Source organism: Cryptomeria japonica, chromosome 1, assembly GCF_030272615.1.
Source record: "Cryptomeria japonica chromosome 1, Sugi_1.0, whole genome shotgun sequence".
NCBI lineage: Eukaryota > Viridiplantae > Streptophyta > Pinopsida > Cupressales > Cupressaceae > Cryptomeria > Cryptomeria japonica.
The window spans coordinates 553,060,987-553,085,903 of record NC_081405.1 but is presented as its reverse complement, the minus strand read 5'-3'; the positions used below and the strand labels follow the sequence as shown (position 1 = coordinate 553,085,903).

The following is a 24,917-nucleotide window of genomic DNA, read 5'->3' as shown; positions in this document are numbered from 1 at the left end:
TATCTTGAATAGCAGATATACTTTGCTGAGGATGATTCGCCAGCTCACTGGTGATGTGCAGAGGTAACTCACATACTAAAGGATAGATAATCCGCTGAAGAATGATTGTGTGTGATGAATAATGATGAACATAAAATACCCTAATCGGTACTGAGAGGGGGGGGGGGGGTGTGAATCAGTACAGGCAAAAACTTTCTCCACAACTTATCAAGTTAAAGCAATACCAAATGATTGTCATCATTACTGAACTTAACCATGGCAATACCGGTTAAACACAGTAAGACATCATACATCATAAACTAATAAGTGTGAACACTTCAACTACATCCAATACCTGATAACAACTTCACCCATAAACATATACATGTGGTATACCAATAATACCAAAACCTAATAACTCTGCATGCATAATCTTTCAACCAAATAATACGTACACATCACATGAAAAATGCATAACACATAACACAGATTTTTCATGTGGAAACCCAAATGGGAAAAACCACGGTGGGGATGAATACCCACAAGCTTGTTTTGAACTCTTTTGAAGCTCGCTCTGTTAGGAGCCTAGTCCGGTTAAAGACTTTACAATAAGGTTCTACTAGGAACCGATCCTGTTAAAGATCACCCGGTTAAGGGATGGCTATATACCTTGTTAAAGGTTGAAACCCTGTTAAAGGTTACCTCGCTAGAGGATTGGAAGAACTCAATGATCTTGAGTCACTTGGTTAAAGGTTTTACAATAAGCCTGTTAAAGCTACCCGGTAAAGGGATTTCCCAACTGTTGAAATGATTAGAAGACAACAGGTAAAACTTCTGATCTGATACCAGCACTACATGCCAAGGTAGATCCTTTTCAGTTCCTCTACTCTGCAATCACACTCTGTAGTTCTCCACTTACTGGTTTGGCAAGTATCTCATCACTTGGATACACACACACAACTTTTGCCAACAACTTACAACAACAAACATCATCGACCTTATAGACAACAGTTAGGTCGGTAGCATAAACCCTAAACCCTAAGCATCTTAGGTTTACAACACAGGCGGTCCAATCTTGACCGTCCAAACACTTTGCATAGAGCAATACAATCTCAAACAGATCACAAGACAATCTGCATTGTTCATTCTTCACCGCACATGGGAATCAGTAACCCATCACACTCTCTTCTCATACCACCAAGAAGAATGATCATTCCCGAGGTAGACATTTAATGCAATCGATCTCCACATGCAAGATCTTCAAGGAAATCCTTCACGCGCACAAGGCTGACGTGGCACCTCGATCTCACTCATATCTCTTAGCTAACTCATCACAGAGTATCACTGGTTGCATCGCACAAGCTGGATCGCCAAACTGATAACCCTAGAGCTGAGACTGCCAACCGGTAGTCACACTTAGTGAAACCCTGACACCGGTTCTCTGCATCTCCTCATACCTCTTCATACCGGTTCACTTAAACTTATTGACATCAATGACAACATACATTATCATCATATCAACATTCCGGGTCATCATATGCCAACAATATCCAATAGTGTGAAATGAATTACATTGTCTTGATTATATAGGCGATACAACTGATTGATTTTGTCTTAGTTGGCTATAGCAACCTTGGCGCCAAACAATACGATAAGTTCGGATTACATTGCAAGTTACATGAATAGGTCTTGACCTGTCATGCCATTACACGCTACATTAGTATTGCCCTAGCACATTACCCTTAGTTTATGTGCCCAAGTAGGACCAATCTCATATGGCCACAAGTTACATTAAATTATTAAAATATGTTATTTAAAAATGTTAATTTAAATAATCTGATTCTAGCTATTGATTTCAACATTTTGAACTCATAAATGCGACAAAATCTTTTAAAATCAGAACCTAGGAGATTCTGAAATTAAGTTACTAGAGTTATTTTATCATGATATTAACTTCCAGTTTCGTATAGGTACCATGTCTAAAGCAGGGATATCAGTGAGGAAAAATCAATTGAAGATCGTAGAGGAGGGCTTCTATCTGGAGTCGCAGATATCATCCTGATGGAAGAAGGTTCGAGACATGAACATGGAATACCTAGACATGAAGCGGATGAGGCGGAGAATGTTCGGAACAAAGAATCATCTCCCATCCACCTTATCGGCTAATATCATGAAGAGTGGAATCTACCAAGCAACCGGTTTTCCACCATCCATTCAATGCTCTGAGCTTGTAGTCGAGTGTGCAAAGCGTTGTGATCCACAAACTAGAATGATCAAGTCACCTAAGGGGATAGTGCTTGCGTACCTAGCTGAGGAATCCATTAGGGAAGTATTTGCAATCCCTAGGTGTACAGACATGCAAGAAAGGACCAAGGAAGAGGCCCAAGCTAAATTTGATAGAAGAGTAGAATCATGTATGATAGTTATCAACATTGAGTGGGTCATTAAGACAAGGCGTCACCATGCCAAGTTACCCAAGAGGCTCCTAAGTTTAGACTTCAAAGAGGAGTATATTGATCTAATATTTCTACTCAATCGAGTCATGGGAGCACCTCAAGGGGCACTATTTGAATCATGGATGTACTATTTTATTGAAGAGATAGTAAGAGGAACGATGATCAACTAGGGGAAGATAATTAGTGATAACCTTGATATCTAGTCGAGAGGTTTGGAGAAAATGAAGACATTCAGTTTGACCTCCTACCTTGTCTACATTAGATATGTTGGGTGCAAAGGATTGATATGCAAGGGAAAAGTTGGCAATGGTCTTGGACAATACAGAGTTTACAAGTGCTATCTGCAACTCCACTTGCACGAGATTGAACATTTCAGAAAGGGTGAACAATGCTTTCACCATGCACATCACGAGACTGCTGCAAGGCAGGATACACAAACGGTTGTCCAAGGAGGCAACGATACTTATAGAGAAGTACGGATCATGGTATATCCAGTTTCTTAGCTTCACATACCTAAGGATTCTAGGATTCAGATTGGAATCATACAAGCTTCCTAGGTATCCGATAGACATGATGGTTCTACTTGAGGTAGTGAGACAACTTTTGGAGTATGATTTCCTCTAGAAGGTGAATCACAGAATGGAATAACTTTTCGTATCACACTTGGAAAGATGATGGAGGTATGCTACACCACGGGCACAATAGATATCGTCAATGAGGAATTGGAATCCTATCATCTTGGAATCTATAGAGGCAGGGATCGATTCTATCCATTTCAAAGAATTGTAAAAATCAGAGGGAAGTTTATACACAAAATCGACATCGAAGACTATTGGGCTAATATCATGGATGAGTTCTCAATTAAAAGGAAGATGTGGTCTCATATGTCAGTGGATTTCATGAGGAAATGTAACCTCTTCTCCATTCCAGATCAGGTGCAAGATGATGGGGATCACATCCATCTACAATATGAAAATGAGAAAGACAAGCCTATCATGTTGCCTAGTTGGACGCAACCTGAGTTGGTAGACTTGAATGTTTTGATGAGAGAAGTAAATGATTACTCCAGGGAATGGGTGGACAAGTATGTCAATGGGTTTAGAACACTAAAAGTCACCTTTACCTATGATAAGATGAGAAATGAGGAGTCCTCTCTTGATGATGATGAAAGGACGATCAACAATGTTAGAATGCACAATGATGAGGAGAATCAGGCTCCCAAGAGAAGGAAAGGTATGCCTGGAGAATCGCAAGGCAAGAAGATTGTTAGCCAAGAGTCAAGGCAAAACAAACACAAGTCTAACACTCCTCAATCTACCATGAGTTTCCGTGAAGGAGAATGATATGACAGAGAAGGACAAAGAGTCCAAACAATGTTCCTACACGACGATCCTACTAGAGAATAACCAGGATTTAATTGCTACAACACAATTGGCACTGCATGATGATGATGAAGAACAACTAGGATCTCCCACAGTTTAGATGGAGGTCGACTTGGGCAACAATGTGGTAGATTTGACTAAGGATAAGGATATAGATGATGATGTTATTTCAGCCTTGAGAGGAATTGATGAAGATCAATGCCTTGAGGACGAGATAGAATTCTCTACCATACCCGATTGGTTGTTGAGTAGCATGCAAAAGAAGAAAATGATAGAGGTGCAACTCGAAGAAGATATTGATGACTCTCTAGCCAGGGTTGGCAAGGAAAAGGAGCAGAAGAAAGCCAAGATGTTCTCTAGGATTATTAGAGATGATACAGGAGCACGTATTGCACAAGTGGGTGTCCCAATGGGTGACAAGACTAGAGATGTGGTTACTCCTATGGATTATCAGGTCACCACAATTGACGTTGGACCTACTACGAAGAAGCAAGAATTTCAAGAGCTAGATGATATGGTCAAGGCAATTGAGGTGCGATTGGATAAGACTATTGAGAAGAAAGAGATGCTTGAGAGTGAGAACATGAGACTCAAGGAGTACATTGAAGGGATGAATTTCCTAAGGTGTGAGGATCCTACGTTTGTCTTACCCATTGCTATCGCTCATGGATCCCCCTTTGATCACGAGGCAATGGAGAATACATATCAAGAGGTTGGGAAATAGATAGACGACGTTTTGAAACAAGTGGATGATTTTCTAGCTTAGTTTGTCCAAGCATTTGACAAGATGGCTATGCTGATATTCAAGATGCTGTACTTGGAAGGAGTTTGGGAAGATTTCTAACCAGTGTAGGAGAAGACTATTCCTTACCTCAAAGTGTTGAAGGGAATTCCAATGTCCACATTGATCTAAGAGGGAGTTGTTCAAGAGGGTAATGTTTATGATTTCCATGGTATTGGTCTTTGGCCATGCGAAAGTAAGTGTATGATCATGCAAAACAAGAGTGCATTAAGATGGAAGGATCCATTCAAGAAATGCAATCCAAGATCCTTACATCTATTGAAGAACTATTGGGACAAGATGTCCATACTTCTAGTAGTTTGAACTTGGAAGAATTGAGGGAGAAGATGAAGTTCATTTACTTCAAGCAGTTGGAATCTATAAGGAAAAATCAACTAGATGATCTGGTTTCTCTCCTGATTCACATCAACAACTTGCAGAAGCTTATGCCAGATTGGGAAAGCATTTTCGATGCTTGCTCAGATTCCTTGGATGTGATTAATTTGCAACAGGAAGGTCTACCTAGTGTTACAATGGAGGAACTCAACTCGGTCTTGGCTCGATTCATTGAGTATGCAGCTAGAGAGAGGGATGCAAGCCAAAATCTTCTAGAAGATTCCTTACTTGATGACTAGGCGTCATCCCATTGAACCTCCTTTTTTATTCCACCTTTTGATGTAAACCCTAATTAGGGCAATACTAGGGCAGTGTTTGCATGATCTTGGCCCTTGATTCTAGATTGAAACTTGGCCGTGCATTTCTATTTGAGACTCTAAATAAACCCATTTGCCTCTCATTTGTAAGGGAGGGATTTTTGAGAATTATCGTCTACATGCTGCAAGTTTGAATATAATCATTGAAGTTTGGTGATTTTGTTTAGATTTTGTATGCGTTTGTGGTTCTCATTGCCTCCAAATTTAGATTAGAATTCGTTTCAAGTATTTTAGATTGGACGAAAGAAGTGTTGAATGCATTTGAAAGAAATTCGTTTAATCCATACCACTAGCTTCTTGCTGATTGTAAGTTTGCCGTGTGTGGTCAACTGGAATTTGAATTGAACTTAACTTCAATTATTTCTTGTCCATTGGTATGCATTGCCTCGATGGTATTGATGTTGATGGTAGTAATTTGAACAGCTATGAATTTACCTTAGATGATTGCACTAAGCTTGTGTTGAATTGTTCTTTGATTGTGAAACCTGGCCTAGTTGAATTTCATTGAATCATTCATTGCCTCTTGCATTCTAGGTTAGATAGAGTTAGAGTAGAATTTCTAAATCCTCATCCTTTTGCATTTTATTTAAAATCTTTGTTAGAATAAATCAAGAGCTCAGTTGCAAAATCATAAGTCATTGGCAAGCCTACTCCATTCATGATAAGTTTGTGGTCAACAAAAACAATTATGTAAGTCCCCAAGTGAAAATAGCAAATCACATCAGCCATTGAGTTACCCACATGTCAAGAACTAACCGTAGAAACCTTGGAATCGTCTTAGTTTATTAGATATTTAGCATCTAAGGTGATTTTGTTCAAGAGGGGGTAAAATACTTTGGTATTTTATTCTGTGTTCGATTGTGCCTAAGAAACACATCAACAGGGCCACACAAATTAGTGTGCACCAGTTCCAATGGTGCTCTTGCTCTTCCAGAGTTGCCTGATTGGAAGGGTTGCCTATGTTGTTTGCCTAAAATGCAGGCTTCAAATCTACCACTAGGCTCTACTCTAGTTGGAAAATCTCTAACCATACCCATACCCTTTTGGACAAAAATAGCCTAAATGTCCATATCCTAGATGCTGATGTTTGGAGGGGTCTTAGATGATAGTCTTGAAGACTGATTGCCGTTGTATTGTTGTACATTTTCCATGCATGGGAGGTGCAGCTACATACTGGGTAGATAAACATGTTTGTATCCTCAAAGGAAACATTTGATTTTCTGTTCGCATTGCTGCAATAATATCTTTGTTCCCATGCTTGTCAAAGATGACACATTCTCCTTTCTTCGTCAGCACTTTGTAACCTCTTTGGACCATTTGTCCAACACTCAAGAGATTGTGTTTAATACCAGAGGCAAAATATGTTGGTGTTGGAAATAAGCCACACCTGGACCGATGATGGACTCGTCCAAGAGGGGCCAGTAGCTCAGTGGTAGAGCATTCTTGCAGCGTATGGAAGGTCCTAGGTTCGAGTCCTAGCCGGTCCATGTCTCAACATGGTATCAGAGCCAGGTCCAGGCTAGGAGCCCCAAGCACACGAGAGGTGTGGCTTAAGGGGGGGTGTTGGTGTTGGAAATAAGCCACACCCTGTCCGACGATGGACTGCTCCAAGAGGGGCTAGTAGCTCAGTGGTAGAGCACTCCAGCGGCGTATGGAAGGTCCTAGGTTCGAGTCCTAGCTGGTCCATGTCTCAACAAAATAGACATTCTCTATCTCTTTCTTCTCACCTTGCTTGGTGCGGATCTTAACAAACCCTTTACCCACAATTGGAACTATTTCATATCTCCCCATTTTAATTTAAGACTTGACATTTCTATCAATAAAAGAAAATATACTTTCATTATAACTCATGCGGTTGCTACATTCATTGTCCAAATTGTTGAAATGTGGCGACTGATCAGCAAAGTACTGTACACTCAGCACGTATCCTCGCCGGGTTCCCCATTTTTTTTGCCGTTTTTTGTTGATGAAAACCGACATTGTAATAAAACCCTAAAAAAGGCCGACTTTGTTTGTTGCCCTAAAAACGCATGTTATAAGCGGCTGGGATGCTTAAGGCATTGGAAGGTTGATGTACTGTTTTTGCTGGATAATAAGAAAGATTGGACGGCTGTGTATGGTGGACGTAACCCATTCTGGGTGAACCACGTTAAATCTTTGTGTTATCTGTGTCCTGTTTTATTTCTTTATCTTTTGTATTTAAATCTGCATATAATTGTTAGTTCATATTTGCTTCGGATCTGCTTGAAACCCTAACACAAATACCAAACTCCAGCGCTGCCCTGCTCACCAATGTTGCACATGATGAAGGCCTTTGATTGATCACCTTCAACTACCTTTTCATCAGCCACATTTGCACTTTGCTTTGACTGATCATGTTGCCTTTTCCAGCACTCACTTGCATAATGACCAAATTTATGACAATAATAACACTCTAACATTTTTCTTATCATACCTCTGACTTGAGCTGCTGCTGTTCTTCTTGGCTCCAGAGTTGGACAGAGAGTTTCTTGCTCCCTCTTGGTTGTTTGTTTGTCCATGGCTATCTACTCTAGAACTTCCTCGTCTAGAGTTGCTTCTACCTTTGCCTCTCACGCTCCATCCAGAGTTGTTCCTACCTCTCCCCCTGCCTCTTGTATTGGACCGAGCTTTGAAAGCTTGCTCATGGGAAGAAGTTGCAAACCTATTCAAGTGTTGCTCATTGGTTTGAAGTGAACCTATTAACTCATCAATTGCCAATTTTGAGAGATCCTTTGCATCTTCAATGGTAATCACTATTGCATCGAACCTTGAGGGTGAACTTCTGAGGATTTTCTTCACAATCCTCAGTTTTTCCATTGTCTCACCATTTGTCCTCAATCGGTTTATCACACCAGAGGCTCTTGTGTGAAAATTTGGAATGGACCCATTGTCCTTCATTTTGAGAGTCTCAAAATCTCTTCGAAGCATCTAGAGCTTCACTAATCTGACTTTATCAGTCCCTTTATAACTCATCTGGAAGATTTCCCAAGTTTGCATTGCATAGTTTGCTGCTGCTATTCTGGGAAATATTGCCTCTGTCAAGACTGCCTCAATCAAACTGAGGGATTTTGCATCTTTCCTTCTTGTCTCCTTCTGTTGGGTCTTTTGGTTGTTTGTGATGGCTACATATTGTGCTGGGTCAATCACATTTGTGAACCCATTGACCACCAGCTCCCACAAATCATTTGCAATCATTATTGTCTTTATCTTCTTTGCCCAAACATCATAGTGCTGTCTGTTAAATGATGGTGGCTGCTGCCAACTCTTACTTTCTTCTCCAGCCATGTTTCCAACTCAACAAATCTTCAATACCAAAAAAATAAAGCGCAACTCATTTAAGACTTAGGGCCTCCTAGCTCTGATACCAATCTATAAGAATTAAACTCCCAATGTAACACAAAACCAACACACAGAGCTGCTTCTCTGTTTGCGAAACTGCTGGCAATACAAACAAAATTCAAATCCAAGCACAGAGATAGCTGGAGACAGGCAATATTTCTTTTTTTATTAATCGTAAAATTAACATTTACAAGATGACTTTCAAACTAAGATTATAGTATGATTACTAGAAATATTTCGTATAGCTATCCAGAGTTGTTACCCATCACTCCTGGTCTGGAGCTGCACACGAATCGATCCTTTCTTGGAGCTACACTAAACTCCCTGTTCTTATATTCATCTGGAGCTGCCTGCTGCTGCACTGCACTCTCTTTCCAAACTCAGTTGCTGCTGCACACCCAGAACATTATTTCTGATCTACCCAAAAAACTCTACAGTTGCATACAACATTCCTTCTATTTGTCTCTTGATGCCCTTCACAAAAATTCCCTCTTGTTTTTTGAAATTCAAATTAACCTACCTACATATGCTCCGTTGCAAACAATTAATTGCTGCTGCTACACCAGAGTGGGGAAGAGGGATATGGATCCTATTGATGGTGTTTTTATGCATTGCGCAACACAAAATAAAATACTAAGTATTCTATCCTCTCTTGAACAAAGACTTCCCAAATGCTAAGCTGCGTGATCAAATGGGATGACTCCAAGGTTCTAGATGTCAGGTCTTGACGTGCTCTGGGATAGACTTGGTTGTTTGATGTGATATTTTTGGAATCACAAGGGGGACTGTTGATTTTAGACTTTCAGATTAATATAATACTCAGAAAATAGAAATCTATCTTAATTTTCAGATTAATGTTGATTGCTGTTAGTGTTAGGATTTTCCAGAATTAAGCATAAGTAGAGAAAATGAACAGAATGAACTCACAACACACAAGTACCTTGGGAAAACCTCCTAGGAGGAAAAACCCAGCAAGAAAGATCCTCGGACCTGATTATGTATTGAGCATAATGTCCTGATTACAACACTCATCTCTGATTGCTGTCCAAACAGCAAGATCCCAAGGTGATGAAGAATGATGCCCTAGCTGTTAGATGACCAAGAACCTAATCAGCAGAAGATGACTTCAACAGGCTGAAGCAGCATTATAACCAAATGTCCTTGGAGTTCTTCAAAGAACAGATTCGCCAAGTGTAGAAGGGCAGATCGCATTTAGGAGCAGAGCAGATCGCATTTGCTGATGATGTATGTAATAATGAATTGAATTACTTCATCTTGAAGTACACATATATATACCTTTCTCTTGGCAGTAGCCCTTTAGGTCGGCTTGCAATAATATATTATTTATTAATTACCTTTTCCTTAACACGCATCATTTAGTGAGAGGCATATTATGAGGCGTGAGTTATAGGGTCGGCCCTGTAGGAGAGTGGCGTGCGAGAAGGGCCGAGCCCTAAAGGGTACACATTACCCTTTCAAGGTAAAAGGGCCCAGCCCTTAAGGGCGGATTCCAATGTTGCCTTAGGCAATTGGAATCCGCTCTTCACCCTAATTAAAACTAACAGGGACTACGTTGAATGCTTTGAATATTGTTTTAACGAGGGGAATTTTCCTTGATTTTAAAAAAAGGAAAAAGGATGAGGGTTGAGAAAGCTATTATAACTCTAGGAATGTAAGAGCGATGGACAATCTTTGATGAACTTCATCTAAGATTTGCTTTGACATGCCATGAACATCTCCACAAGGCTAGTGCGATCTTCTAGGGATAGCTTGATGATTTTCAAATCACCACTAAGACACTATCAAGTTGATGCATATCAATGAAGAAGTAGCAATTGAAGTTGAGCTTGGCTAAGATGGATCCAGTTGACTACGCAAAACATTTTACGATCAGTAAGGTGTTAGTAGTATGGATGTACAAGTTTCACCATTGATCATGCACAAAGTTCTTCCATTCATCTGAACAACATGAAAATTAATTGAGACGTAGAGACCATGCAAATTGTCGAATTGACACATGAATTTCACCATATCTTCAATGAATTTTACATGCTTCGAATAGTAGGGGCTTAATTAATCAGCTTGCCACCACTTCTATTCCATTCACCCACCCCGCGTTCATGGGGAATCTATAGTTCCGGGAATAGTTGTGGGAGGGAGAACTGGGTGTGCATGAGGGACCCTACTATTCCAAGGGAGTGGTGGGTGCCAGGCATGTTACATATAGAATCAAGAAAGGTAACTATAGTCACACCCCCAACCCAATGCAGCCCAACAAAAACGTCATTCCCATGTCATTGGAATGTACTCGATTGATCAACCTGTGTATGAAGTCTATGCGAGTGGCTGGGAGAGATCTGATATCTCCCCAAAAAAAATGGCCCTATGAATCCAAGTCTTTCAATCAGGAATTTTAGCTACCTAACAAATAGATAATCCCTCTTAATTAATCTACGCAGAGCCCTTTAGAATAGTAGGGGGCAATGACATTACCTTCCCAACAGATATAATAAACCTCCCGCAATATACACAACAATGTCTTGGCAACAATCTTTGTTGTCTCTTCCTACTCTACTCTAACTATTTGCTTGCTATCTAACTTCTATTGATCAACTACTAACTATTAACCTTTACAAATGAAGAAGTGGAGCCTTATATAGTGCCCTCATTACAATGAGTGGCTCAGATTGATAAACAATCAATGGCCAAGATTGAAAGATAGAAACCACAATTAGAGTTTGTTACACCCATTACAAAGCATTTAATGCTTGACCAATGACAAAATTACAATTTATTGGACACATGTCCTTCCTTGAATAATTGACCAATAGATGGTGAGGGTAGGTGCATCGAACCTTATGCCCACATGTGGTAGTTATCTTATTTGATGGATGGGTCATGTTCATTGAATTTGGACGTCTTAGCTTGAAATAATATAGTTGGGTAAGTGATGACTGGGCGCCACCTCAATGTGCTTGATCTTTGTAACTCATCACAAGTTATAATCGAATGGGGCATATCTCTTGATACTCAACATTTCCAAGCTCAATCATGAATGAGGTGATGGTGGGAGATATTCCCAAATCGTGTCATCTTCTTAACTAAACTATCTCCTATCTTGATCATCTCTGGGTTAAAGCTTTCGTCGGGCTATACTAGCATTGATTCTTGGATTTCCGAAGGAAATACAAGGTATTTGTAAAAGTCCTTCCTCGAGTGCTCACTTAATAGACAAATATTGATCTTTACCTCTAGCCATTAGTGAAGTTGATCAATTCAGCCTTTTCCTTGCTTTGATCATTTCATGTATTCACCTTGCTTAGGCGCTCAGAAATTTGGTGAAGGTTGCTGTCCTCTTGGTGCAACAAATTCACTATTTATTTGATGAAGAGATGAATTGCTGATGTTTGAGAATTTTTTCTGCTTGCAATGATGAAGATCACTATCTTGAAGGTAAATTTATTGAACTTGAATAGTGAATTCTCCTTGTGCTCGAATAAGATCGCTACTTTTAGAAGTCAAATTCGTTGATAAGTATTGTTGATCAAATGAAATGATCAACCTATCTCTTATAGGCCTCAAAGGATACATCATTTAATCTAACTGGGCCGACTTGTTTCTTTCTATTTAATGCTTTACAATTTCAAATTTCGTTTGAAGAAGGTCGACTAGTCTTATTCTTGTAAATTCAGCATATAACATGTCTTCTTCCTATGTGAGCCCCTTCCTACAAGCTAGCACTAAACATATCAAATGTTTCCCTTTTGCACAATCTTATTTCCTTAAGTCGCTTTTTTAGGAGGGCAAAGGAAATTAAATTCCTAAGTCATACTTTTAGCATAGCAAAGGAAGTCCTTAAAACTTAAGTTGCATTTTTGACATGGCAAAGGAAGTCATCAAACCCTTAAGTCACTCTTTCAGGGGGTCAATGGAAGTCACACTATCCTTAGTTCGTGTTTTTCAATAGGCAAAGGCGTTACAAGCTATGGTTGCTGTTGCACCAAAAGATCGACCTGTCAATGCCCGATACAACCACTAGACTTATAGAATCCATAGGAGGCTGTTAATCCATGTCGTGAATCCCTGCGAGGGATGCTGACCCACTGCCAAGAATCCCCCTCCCAACGTCACTTGTCGTGGCCTGCGTGATTCGAACTTGTGACCAAGCTCTGATACCTCTTGTTACAAGCTAGGGTTGCCATTGCACCAAAAGATCAACCTGTCAATGCCCGATACAACCACTGGACTTATATAATCCATAGGAGGCTGTTAAACCATGTCGCGAATCCCCACAAGGTACGTTGGCCCATTGCCAACAAAAGGAAGATCTTAGTTCACTGATTTGGCTAGGCAAAGGAAATGTCAATGCTTAGCTCGTGCTTTGAAGGGGTCAAAGGAAATTTTCAATGCTTAAGTCGCTCTTTTGGGATGGCAAAGGAAATGATGATCTGGCTTGTGAAGTGGCATTGTAAATGCCTTTAAAACTTTCGATCTCCATTCTAAAATGTGTGGGGCCCAAGCAATGTTGCACGGTAGTGGAAGGGGGTCGAAGGTAGTGAGGTGGAAGGGTGCCATGGGAATGAGTGGTAAGGAGAAGCTGTGGGGTTAAGGTAGATGAAAGATGTGGGTTAGATTGATTGATGCGGTGGGGTAGGATATGCAAAGCGTAATAAAGGGGTAAAGGGATGTTGTGGCAAAGGAAGGGATTAAGGGGTGTAGGTTAGGATAGGATCGGGGTAGTAGAAAGGTATGCTAAGGGAAGTAAGGGGTAAGGGATGTGAGATGTGGGTTGGAGGATGTAGGAAATGGAAGTTGGGAGGTATAGGGGATGGAAGAAAGGTAGGAAGTGGGGTTGAAGGTGGGAGGAAGGAAGTAAAGATGAAAGCAAGGAAGGGTGTAGGGAAGGGAAGTAGTGGAGTGAAGGGAAAGAAGTGGGAGATGAATGGAAGGAGGTGAGGGAAAGGAAGTATGTGCTAAGGGTGGAAGGAAAGGTGGTGAAATGAAGGAGAAGTGGAAGGAAGGATAGATGAGGGGAAAGAAGGTGAAGGAAAGATGGAAGGAAATGGAAATGGAAGGTGAGGGTGGAATGGATAGGGGATGGAGATGAGAGTGGTTGGGTTTGAGCACCCACTAGCAGTACTGGAAAAGGCGGGAAGTGGAAATGGTTATGCTTTAGGTCGCAGATTTGGGGGGATTGTAGGAAGTGAAAAGCTTAGGTCGTGCCTTTGGGGTTCCACCAGAAGTGACCTCACAATGTCAACTTTGATAACTTAATCAATTCTCCCTAAGCCTTTTTTCATGATGATTCAAACTTCTAGCCTATCTTTCCAAGCATTGAAAACAAATGCCTTAGCGAAATTTTAGCACTTAACTCTAATTTTGCAAGATGATGATCAAATGGAATGATCATCATGAAATCATTCATTTCCTAAGCCTTGAAAACTGATTGACCTCACTTCATCCTAAAGAGAGACTTAACTTGATTACCTTCTGGCCACCTAAGATGCTACACCTCTTCCAAGTGAAAGGTGTGAAAACGTCACAACAAATCCCAAATTTTTTTCCAACGGGTGGTCTCTGATATGTAGGTACTGTTGATGTGTTTGATGATATTTGGTGGTCCAGTTTTAGGTAAGAAATTTTCATTTAATATGTTTGTACTTCGTTTTTGTTTTCCATTTAAATTTTTAATATTATTAATGTTGTTTGTAGATATTTTTGTTCTATCTTATCTGGTTTTTGTTTTTCATTTGAATTTTTAATATTATTAATGTGTAGCATTGAGGGCGCAAACATGTTTTGGAAGCAGTGGCTTCAGTTTTCTGATCTTCTAGGTTCTACATGGGGCAAACCAAAGGCTGGGACAGAAAGGGCCACTATTGCACTAAAAAATCCTATTAGATGGTGAATATTTCATGCGGAGGACACATTGGAGCTGAAGCAACTTGCCATTTGTTTGCTCTCATAGATTGCAAGTTCCTTCGCTGCAAAGAAGAATTGGTCCACCTATGGTTTCGTCCATTTGATTAAGAGGAACATACTCACCTTAAGATGAGCAGAGAAACTAGATGTAGTTCATAGTGCCTTAAGACTTCAGGATTGGCAAACTACTCGGTAAGGACAGATTCCAACAGCTTTTTGGTATGTTGATCTTGAGGATGTTAGGTAGATTGATGAAGAGGAGGTGTAGTTGGGGTTGAATGGGCTTCCATTTGACGAGCCACAACTTCAGCCACAGAGTGACACAAATAACTCTTTTGATATTGATACCCCAGATCAGGAATAGTTGTACTTACCAGTAGTACTACATTTTTTGGTGCTGCTATCTATTGAAAACTTTGAAGTTTTAACAATGAAATTAGAAATTCCCATTATATTGTTATTGTAGTAAGAATCAAAATGATGATTATTTTTTTAATGCTGTTATATTAATGACACCGCTTTCATGATATATTTAACAGACTGCTGTCATGTTTTATTTATTGCTGCAATATTGTTCTCACTTCTTAATTTTGTTACTCAATACTAGTTAAATTTGTAGAAATTTGAGTATTGGTGTGTGTGTGTGCTGTCGTCCCCTGGTTGTCCCCAAATAATGGCCTTTAGACTTCCATCACTGAAATGTATCCCTTGCTGTCCCGCCATCCTCACCCTGAAATGCCTTGGAACATATCTAAAAAGTAGAAGGGTTTTATGTAGCCATTATGTTTTTATTTTGAAAGATAGAGCAACCCCTATTTTGGGGGAGATGGATTGTCCCTCCTATGTTGGTCATATGTGGATCACTTTACATCCATCTAGACCCAGCCTAGGTTGCCTGCTTATGTTTGCCTTGGGCCTGCTTGAGCCACTTACTTGATATCAGACTTTGTTCTGTCTGGGCTGTTTGTTGTGTTTTTGCAGCGTTAATGAGTGGTTGAAGTTATTTCTTACAAAGAAAGTTAAATTTATCGGACCAATGTTTATCTCTCCTGTAAACCTGAATTTATAAATTGCATGTTTTAAAGTATCAAGTACAAGCAGTAACAGTTTTTTTTTCAAATGTTTCAGGTGGATGTACCACATGCATATGCCTGTGTCGAAGGTAAAATATATGATGCAACTGAGTGGCTTGTGTGTCAGGTAATTTAATGACTTGAAGATACTTCCAATGAGAGTTATAAATGCCTATATGATATTAACATTCCATAGAATGAGGCCTTCTCGTAGCTCTATCTGATGTGATTTTAAGATGATTTTGAGTTGTACTCTGTTAGTGATGTTTTTCTGAGAAATTCCAATCTTACAAGCAATTTTGCCAGCTAGTTACCATTTGGCATTGTGGTCGAAATGATCTGAGATTTTATGACATGCTTTCAAATATCATTTGGGAACACAAACAACTCAAGTAAATATAAGTGCCCGTCCAGCTGAATCCAAATATCTTTCTTAGCTTTAATGTATATTTTTGTTCCTTTCTCAAAATCTGTGATGCAGATTTGCTATAAATCTTCATGACTGTCTCCTGTTTTGTATTATTTTATGACTTGTCTACTTCACAATGCTTACCTTATCCGTAAAATCAAAATGTAAGATTCAAGTTCTGAGTATTGAATGGCTAGTCTGGTTTTTTATGCAAAAGTAAATTATATTGTTTATAATTATGTTTATCTAAACTAATCCCTTGCTTGTGCTCCATAATTATTTATACTATTAATATTTTTAGTGTCCACAAGTTTTGTTCAGACTTTTGCAGATATGTTTATTTAGTTGTTGCCATTTTCAAGCACATTAAAGATTATCGAGTAACAAATTTCAGAGTTCATTGACGGCTTATAGTTCTATCATCTTTATCAATTGTTGGTTGAGCACTTGTGTGCCTTTGTTATTGCCTCGAATTTGGGCAGTATTTGTTTGAATCAGTGCCTCATAATATGGGATGGTTTCTGTTTTAAGTATTATATCAACAAGAATCCCTTTTCTGGAATATGTTTTTGTAGTGTCATGCAAGCTGCTGAATTTTTTTGTTTATAGACAAGATGTAGATGCTGATTTGTTATCTTCTCCTCATATATTCCAGATTCATTGAATTTTGTTGGTGCTTTGGTGACAGGGAATGAAGTGCCCACCAAACACACATAAACCCACTTTCCATGTCAATACTACAATGGCTGGGAAAAATACTGGTCGTGGAGGTGGTTCAACCTATAAGGCTGGTACCAGTGGGGGAGTACCTACAAACCTAGAAGAAAATATGACGGAAGAAGAGTTTTTTGAGTGGCTGCAAAATGCTGTGGCCTCTGGGATGTTTGACAATGGTAGCGGAGTGCCAGAAAATGCAGGCACAAAAAGTGGGAATCATGCGAAAAATAACAAGAAAAAAAGAAAGGGCAAGAAACAATGGTAAATATGCTCAATGAAATTCTTAACCTTGCAAATCATACCCCTTAATTGATGGATTCAGTCTGTAAATAAGTATGACCATTCTTGTAGATCAATGGCTACATGGTGACTGGAGTATTATTAGAGGTTGTAACATAAAAATTAATGTGGGTTAAGCAAAAGCAAAGCTTTGCTTTTCTATTTTCAAGAGCATAGCTTGGAGGTAAGGTTGATGGAATTGTTCAATCATGGGATCTTCCATAATGCCTGGTCTAAGAGGTTGGAATACATGTTAAATATGCACTAGCTGATTTCCTTATATAAATTACGCGGGCCGATCAATCAAATATTTTTGCATTGAGTTATACTTAAAGTCGTGTCTGAAGGAATTTACTTGGTTTCTTACTAGTTACTTTTTGTTCACATGGCCTTATTTAACAAAGGGTATGACCGAAGCCTAATTTTGAATTTTCTTAGATAATCTGTTCACTCTATAAGGATATGTTATGTTTATACACAGAACTGTAATATAGATAGCCATCAAACTCTTTGGATGCAATTTTGTTCGCTTTAAAATGGATCCACACATTGTGATCATTCATTGTGTTGGCTCAATATAGGAAATTCACATCATGACGTGAATTTGTTTTTTATCTTAAGCAGTGCCTATGATGTTGCTTAGGCTGCACATGCCGTTGCGAGCATGGTCATGTGCTGGATTGCTGAAGAAACCTTTATCATTTCCTTTGACAACTTGATTTGATAGGTTCTAAATTCGATGCAATTTTGTTCGCTTTAAAATGGATCCACACATTGTGATCATTCATCGTGTTGGCTCAATATAGGAAATTCACATCATGACGTGAATTTGTTTTTTATCTTAAGCAGTGCCTATGATGTTGCTTAGGCTGCACATGCCGTTGCGAGCATGGTCATGTGCTGGATTGCTGAAGAAACCTTTATCATTTCCTTTGACAATTTGATTTGATAGGTTCTAAATTTGATCCTTAACTCATCTTTATTTTTGTCAGAGGAAGAATCATTCCTTAAAAAGTATTGTGGATCTAAATTTGTTCATATGTGCTGTGGAGGTCTCTATATTTACTGAAAGCATGGTCTAGCTAGAAGTTTATAAAATCCTAATAAGAAGATGGAACTGTAGCGCTTATGAACAACGTGGGATGACTTGAATGCATACAAATAGTCTTTGAATGATTTTATTCTGCTGTCATATTTGGGGAAAGAGAAGTAAATGGCATTAAAAAACACTCCTAAGAGTTACATTCTTATGAGTAAAATCCAGCATACTTTCATTAAAATAAAACTGTCTGTATGAATGCTTTACACAGAACAGCAGAATGTTTTTACAAGGGAGTCTCATATGCCAAAGCGTGTTGTGTGGCGGTGGCCAAAAAAAAACGACCTTTAATATAAAGTTGTATTTCAATGTATACTAAATCCTTGAAGAAGAAAATGTCAGTTACTTAATCACATAACTCATTCCGTTGGAAAAATTTCTCTTAATTTATAAAATCATATTTTAAATGTTGAGACTGCGATAACTCAAAATGTCAAAATTTTGACTCGGACTTTGACAAAAACTTAGCATGTTAAAAAGTGGACGAATTTCTATTATTAACTTAAATAACATGCAACACATGGAGTTTAAAGAACATGATGGTAACTTTTCTATTAGTTCTGGATTTAAAAAACAATTATCGTGACATCATATATGATGATTGATCAATATCATAAAAATTCCAAATTCATATAAATATTTTACAAATTTCTCCTTCGAATAAAGCTCCTGAGTGGTGGCACCGTTGATTGGGAGGATAAAGATTTTCTTCAAAGAACTATCATCCTCAAACATATTATGATGGTTCACTTTTTCCCACGCTCGCTTTTATATCTGTTGCTTCTCTCTCAAAAGCACTGATCTCCGTGGAAGGTACAAATTGCACGTCCATGATATTATGATGGTTCACTTTTGCCCACGCTCACTTTTGTATCTGTTGCTTCTCTCTCAAAAGCAGTGATCTCCGTGGAAGGTACAAATTGCACGTCCATGATAGTTGAATTCAATTATGGATTACTGCTATCGCATTCATTGTCATAAGAAAATTTCTCTACGAAGGAATCTAAGGACTTTTTTATAATTTCTGTAATCTTTCTTCACCTGCACTCTTTTTCAAATTTTTTTTTCCAAACACTTTATTTTTCCTTGGAGCTTTGCTTATTATTGTGTCTTGATTCTGTCTTTATTGTCATTCTCTTTTGCCCAACCTTTATCCTTAGGCATTCCCTAATTATGCAAAACATCCTTTGAGCCATCATTCATGGATTCTGTAATCCTTAAAAATCAAACTAGCAATGAGTCTTGCCCATCTTGATCCCCACACCACCACCTGTAATGGAAACAATTAAAAATATTATATATATAATTGACTTAATGAGATTCAATGCATTTAAACGGTCTATAATTGAATCATCTTTTACTTTATATGTTTATGTACGTATGTATATGCATATGTATGTGTATATATATGTATTTATGTCATGCATGTGTGTGTACACACACAAACTAGCTGATTCAATGAGATTCAATGCATTTAAATGGTGTATGATTAAATCATCTTTTACTTTTAAAAAAATGTTTTTATAGATACAATGCATCAATTAGAATTTTGGTTTGATAAATTTAATCTCTCTTTCCATATTTTTATGTAGTGGTCTCCTTAGAGACATTCAAGAGGATGAAATTTGCAAGGCACAACCAAATAGTTCCTTGTCTTTTTTTTGTCTAAATTTAACCAATCTTGATTAGACAAATGACTTATCTTTTTCCATGACTCTCTATTAATCTCTTTTTTCAAGAAGATCTTCCATCTTTAGCTTCCACATCTTATAGTTGTTGCCATTGGATTTCTCAATAATGAGATGTAGAAGCCAAAGTTCTAATCCTTCATAAATTTATGAAAAACCACACAAAAAAAAGAGCTTTTAGTACACTAATTTTTTTTCAATAATTTCAAAAAAGTTAATAACTTCTATACAAAAACTATTAGCTTCAAGCGCAAAAAAGCTAGTGATAAATTCTTTTTCAAGTGTACAAATTTGAAATTAATCTCTCAATCTTAAATAAGGAAGCTTAAATCAACAATAAGAAAATAAGAAAACCCTAAATTTGAAGCATATAAGATAGGATGTTTATGGGGAAAACTTTCAAAACAAAATCCACTATCAAAGAGAGACTCAATAATGTATTAATTGTTATAACAAAGTTCATATGCAACAACTTTCTCCCTTCAATTTGACATCTTTTAGACACAACTTGTGTACCTATAAAAATTACTCATGAAACTAATATCTCATCCCTCTAATTTATAGAGAAATGGGATAAGAATACCACAAATAGTTTCCTAAAATAATGTGCTATTGAATTCGAAATGAAGAGGATCTTATAAGAGTAGTAAAAGTAGCTTCAAATGAGCCATGAAAAGTAAAAATAACACTTACTAATAATAAACATAATCTTTTAACTTGTAAATTCTTGACAATGGTTCATATCCAAATCCACCACCTAATTCATATGGGAACCACCAGCAACATATAAGATGCTCCATTACTCAATTCTAATGTCCAAGTTGAGACCTTTTTTTTAAAATTAACTTCGTAATTGCCACTAATGTCATATCTTTCATGAATGTCATTGAAACTAATATTCCAAGTCAACAAGGAGAATAATAATAAAATATTAATCTCTCAAAAAAATGGGTATCAAAAGGGTAAAAACATTATGTCTCCTACTCATGCAACTACTTTGGCCCATGCGAAGGTTTTGAATGGGTTTCTTGCACCTGCAACATTTATTGATCTCGTTGTTGTTTCAATGCTTGTCTCTGTTATGGGGTCTTTGCCTCCTACATCGGTGAGCTTTGGCTCTCGTGTGGGGTTGTTGAGCCCTTTTGTGATGCAAATGGGTTTGGGGCTATGGTAAATTTGGTGGCTCTCCTTGGTGGCGCTACTCTCACTATTGCTCTTGGGGGCTTTTGCCCTCTATGCATTATCTCAGTTGACCTACTCCCGACTCTTTGGTTGGTGTGGTGGGTGTTGGTGTCCTTGCTCCAATACCTTCTTCTACAGTTGGTTGGTGGAGCTTTGATCGGGTTGCCAAATTTTCTACTAGTCTTTCTTCCAAAGGAAAATCCCGTCCTCTACTTTGTGCCAAGACCTCCCCTATTGCGCTTTGTGGCCAAGATGTGGTGGAAAATGCGGATTTCTACCAATGTTGTGGGTTGGTGGGTTGGTGTGTTGATTTTTTGGGCTTTGGCCTTCACTCTTGGATATGCATTGTTGGGTGATGGATTCCTAGAAGCCCTTTGTAGTTGGTAACATTGAGCATTTCCCTTGTGCTAAAGGTTTTTTTTATTGCATTCTTTGATTTGTTTGATGCCCGTGACTTGGTGCTAAGCAAGTTGTGGAATTGGGGAGCAAAGTCATTTTCGATCAAACCCTAAACAACCTCTTTTAACCCTCTTACTAAACCACTCAATGTGCGTCCCATATGGATTCATCTTCCGAATCTTCCCCTTCATTTTTGGGAGATTTCTTGTTATGAGGTCATTGGCAACTCTATTGGCCACTTTTTGAAGGTTGATGATACCACTTCCTTCATGGGTTACTCTACTTTTCCTCACATTTTTGTTGACATTGACATCTCTACGCTTTTTCCTAGGGATGTGGTTCTTATTGTTGGGGATAGGCCATGGACTCGGCTGCTAGATTAGGAGGGCCTCCCCTTTCATTGCCGGAGATGCTTTTCTACAAGTCACTTAATTATGTATTGTTCTCTCTTGCATCGTAAAGGCATTGGTACTTGGTGAAAGAACGCTAATGGTGATCACCTAAATCTCTAGCCTTCATAATCTTCTTTTGATGAATCCTCATAGGTTGATTGATGACTCCTCCCAAGATGATGTTCAACCTCTTGCTGCTAGTGTGGCCTCCTCAAGCCTCATGGATTCTACTCCACCTCTTACTAATAGTGTGGCCTCTTTTGGCCATATGGATCTACTCTTGCTGCTCTTATTTTGTCCTAGCCTTTGGTGATTGACAGTTAACATTTTTTTCTTGGTGTTGACTAACTCTCTAAGGGGGTTTCCCTCTTGATCCCATTTGTAATGATGGTCCAATCAATAGTATTGCCTGGACTGTTCTTAGTGTTGAGCTGTTGAGATTGTTGGGAGATTGTTGGATTTGGTTGTTGGACTTGATATGTTGTTGTCATTGATGTCAACATATTCCTGTGAGGTTTTTCGGTGAGCTTGTGAAGATTTTTTGATCCAGTTTGTTGTTCTTTGGTTACTGGTTTCTGGTATTTCCTGTTGGTGTTCCTGTCGGTATTCCCTCCGATATATTCCGGTATGATCAGATCTTGTGCTGAGGCTTTGGGATGTTGTTTGGGATGATCTTGTGTATCTTCATTTCAGATGGTTCATGATTTGGCGGCCCGCAAGTTATCTTTCTTCGTGACAATTGTTGTTTGGTTGTGTTCTTGAGCTTTGAGACATTGATCGATGAAGATTTGATTTGAGGTGTTGGTGCAACTATTCCAAATGATTCTACGTGTTTGTTGGTGTCTCCTAATTGTGTCCTATTTATTTTGGTGATCCACATTGATCATTGTGCGAGTTTTGACAATTTCTATCAACCGATGATGATTTGTGTGTTATGCAGTATTTCTGGTGGTGTAACGTGTTGCGGTTGATCTTGGCGCGATTTTCGATGGATGTGATCATTTGGAAATTTGCATTAGGTCCATGCTATATAATGTAAATCATAATATTGGTCCGGTGGTCGATCTTTGTATCGTGTAATGTAATTTTTGTATTTATGAGTTGAGGGTTTAGCCGACCTTGCTATCAAGGTTGATGATTTGTATATATAGGTGATATACTTATGTAATTTAGCAGTTTATGTGATGTCTGCATTATCAAAGAGTTGTATGTGCGAACAAGAGATATATCATTCGGTGAAGTGTTGTGGTGAGAATGGTGTTGCAGAGAAGACAACTGTGCTTAACCGAAACTGTTATCAGGCATATACAGATGCTACTATTGCAGTTCATTTCTTTCGGATTGTAGTCCAATTCATTATGTAAGTGAGTGAGACTTCCTTGAGGGTTGGAGCCTTCCAAGCATATATCTTTTTGATAATGAGCCTAGGCAGTGTGTCTGAATGCATGTGCATTCCCCATTGTAATATTTTCACATAATATTGTAGACATCTTATTGTGGGTAGGTTCCCACCGTGGTTTTTCCCTTGACCGGGTTTTTCACGTCAAAAATCTTGGTGTTGTGTGTTGTTTTGTTCATTTTCTTATCTTTCAGTTGCTAGAGTTTATCGGTTTATGCTTTGGTGTTTGACTGTCTGATTTCCGATGAAGACTAATTCACCCCCCTCTCAATCTTCCTTCTTGATTGCTGCTAACAATTGGTATCAAAGCTAGATCCTCCGGTAGAAGCTTAATCGCTTGGGGAGATCTAGGATGGAAACTCAAGGTATTCTTTTCAAGAAGGACAATCTGAGGTTTGATGGAAGCAACTATACTATGTGTAAGAACTGGATGGAGGTGCACTTGAAATGTCTTATAGAAGATTACTAAGAATGTTTATGTTGTTCCTCAGAATGGACCATCCACTCCCGATGAAGTTAAGGAAGCTGAATATAATATTAGAGCAAAGGAAGCATTACTCAGTGCCCTGACTGATTCTGAAATGACAAATGTAATGGAACTTCAGACCGCACATGAGATTTGGGTGAAGCTTGAGATCCTGTATGAAGGTGATAGTCAACTGAAAGTTGCTAAGTTGTAGAGCTTGAAAGGAAATTATGAGGCATTGAAGATGGGAGATGATGAGAACATACATTCATACATGGCTAAGGTGAATGAGCTTGTCCTTGGTATTAGATGTGCTGGTGGAAAGATTGAGGAAGATAATATTGTTGCTAAGGTGTTGGGATCTTTTCCTATTGCTTACAAACATAAGGTTGCTGCTATAGATGAGATCTGAAGTGTAACTACAGTAACAAGAGATATGTTGGTTGGAAAACTTGTTGCATTTGAGCTGAGAGAATTTGGAGAATCACATGGAAAGTCTGAGACAACATCTAAAGCATCAACATCTGTCTCTGGTAAGAAGAAGTATGATCCTAATGAGTGCAGGATATCCAGGTATGAAAGAGAAAGGAGAGAGATAGAAGAGCAAGAGAGAGAGCTTGATGATCTTGAAGCATTGATTGCCCAAAGATTGCCTAAAGGTGCTGGTAAGTATGATGGAAAGTTGCCTTTGAAATGTTTTACTTGCAATAAGATAGGACATTTTGCCTCTAGATGTCTAGAGAGAATGGCTAAGTATGACTTACATGATAAGTTTGATAAGTATGATATGAATGATAGATATGAGAAGCATGAGAAGTATGACAAGCCTATAAGTCTAACCAGAAGTTTAGGAACCAAAAGAACTGTTATTATGCTGCAGATCAAGAATTAGAAGGAGATGAAGTTGTGTTTATTGCCATTAAGGAAGATGGTCCTGTGCCTATTGATTCCACTAGCTGTTCTGTTGAAGAAAAACCTTTGCTTACTAAAGTTGAAGAAAATAGTGTATGGGTGATTGACAATGGTTGCTACATCATATGATCGGTGATAAAAGAAAAATTGTAAGTATGGAAAAGTATGATGGTGGAATAGTTAGATTTGGAGATGACAAAGCCTGTGTAATCTGTGGGAGAGGTTCTATTTCTTTTGATGGTAAGCATAACACTAATGATGTCTTCTATGTTGAAGGTTTGAAGCATAATCATTTGAGTGTTGGACAAA

The 24,917-nt window shown here is 38.5% G+C and overlaps 1 protein-coding gene across 2 annotated transcripts in view; it reads left to right on the top strand.

The window, feature by feature from the left end:
- Positions 1-18,109, top strand: part of LOC131044885 (uncharacterized) — a 79,271-nt gene extending 61,162 nt beyond the window's left edge. The window contains exons 9-11 of one of the 2 annotated variants that reach the window (XM_057978359.2): positions 15,722-15,793; positions 16,764-17,053; positions 17,696-18,109. In XM_057978359.2, the coding sequence (XP_057834342.2) occupies positions 15,722-15,793; positions 16,764-17,053; positions 17,696-17,714 (381 nt within the window). In that variant the 3' untranslated portion in view covers positions 17,715-18,109. Of the gene's footprint in view, positions 1-15,721; positions 15,794-16,763; positions 17,054-17,692 lie in introns of both variants that reach the window. The other variant, XM_057978358.2, reaches the window with a different exon arrangement.
- Positions 18,110-24,917: the final 6,808 nt, after the last annotated feature.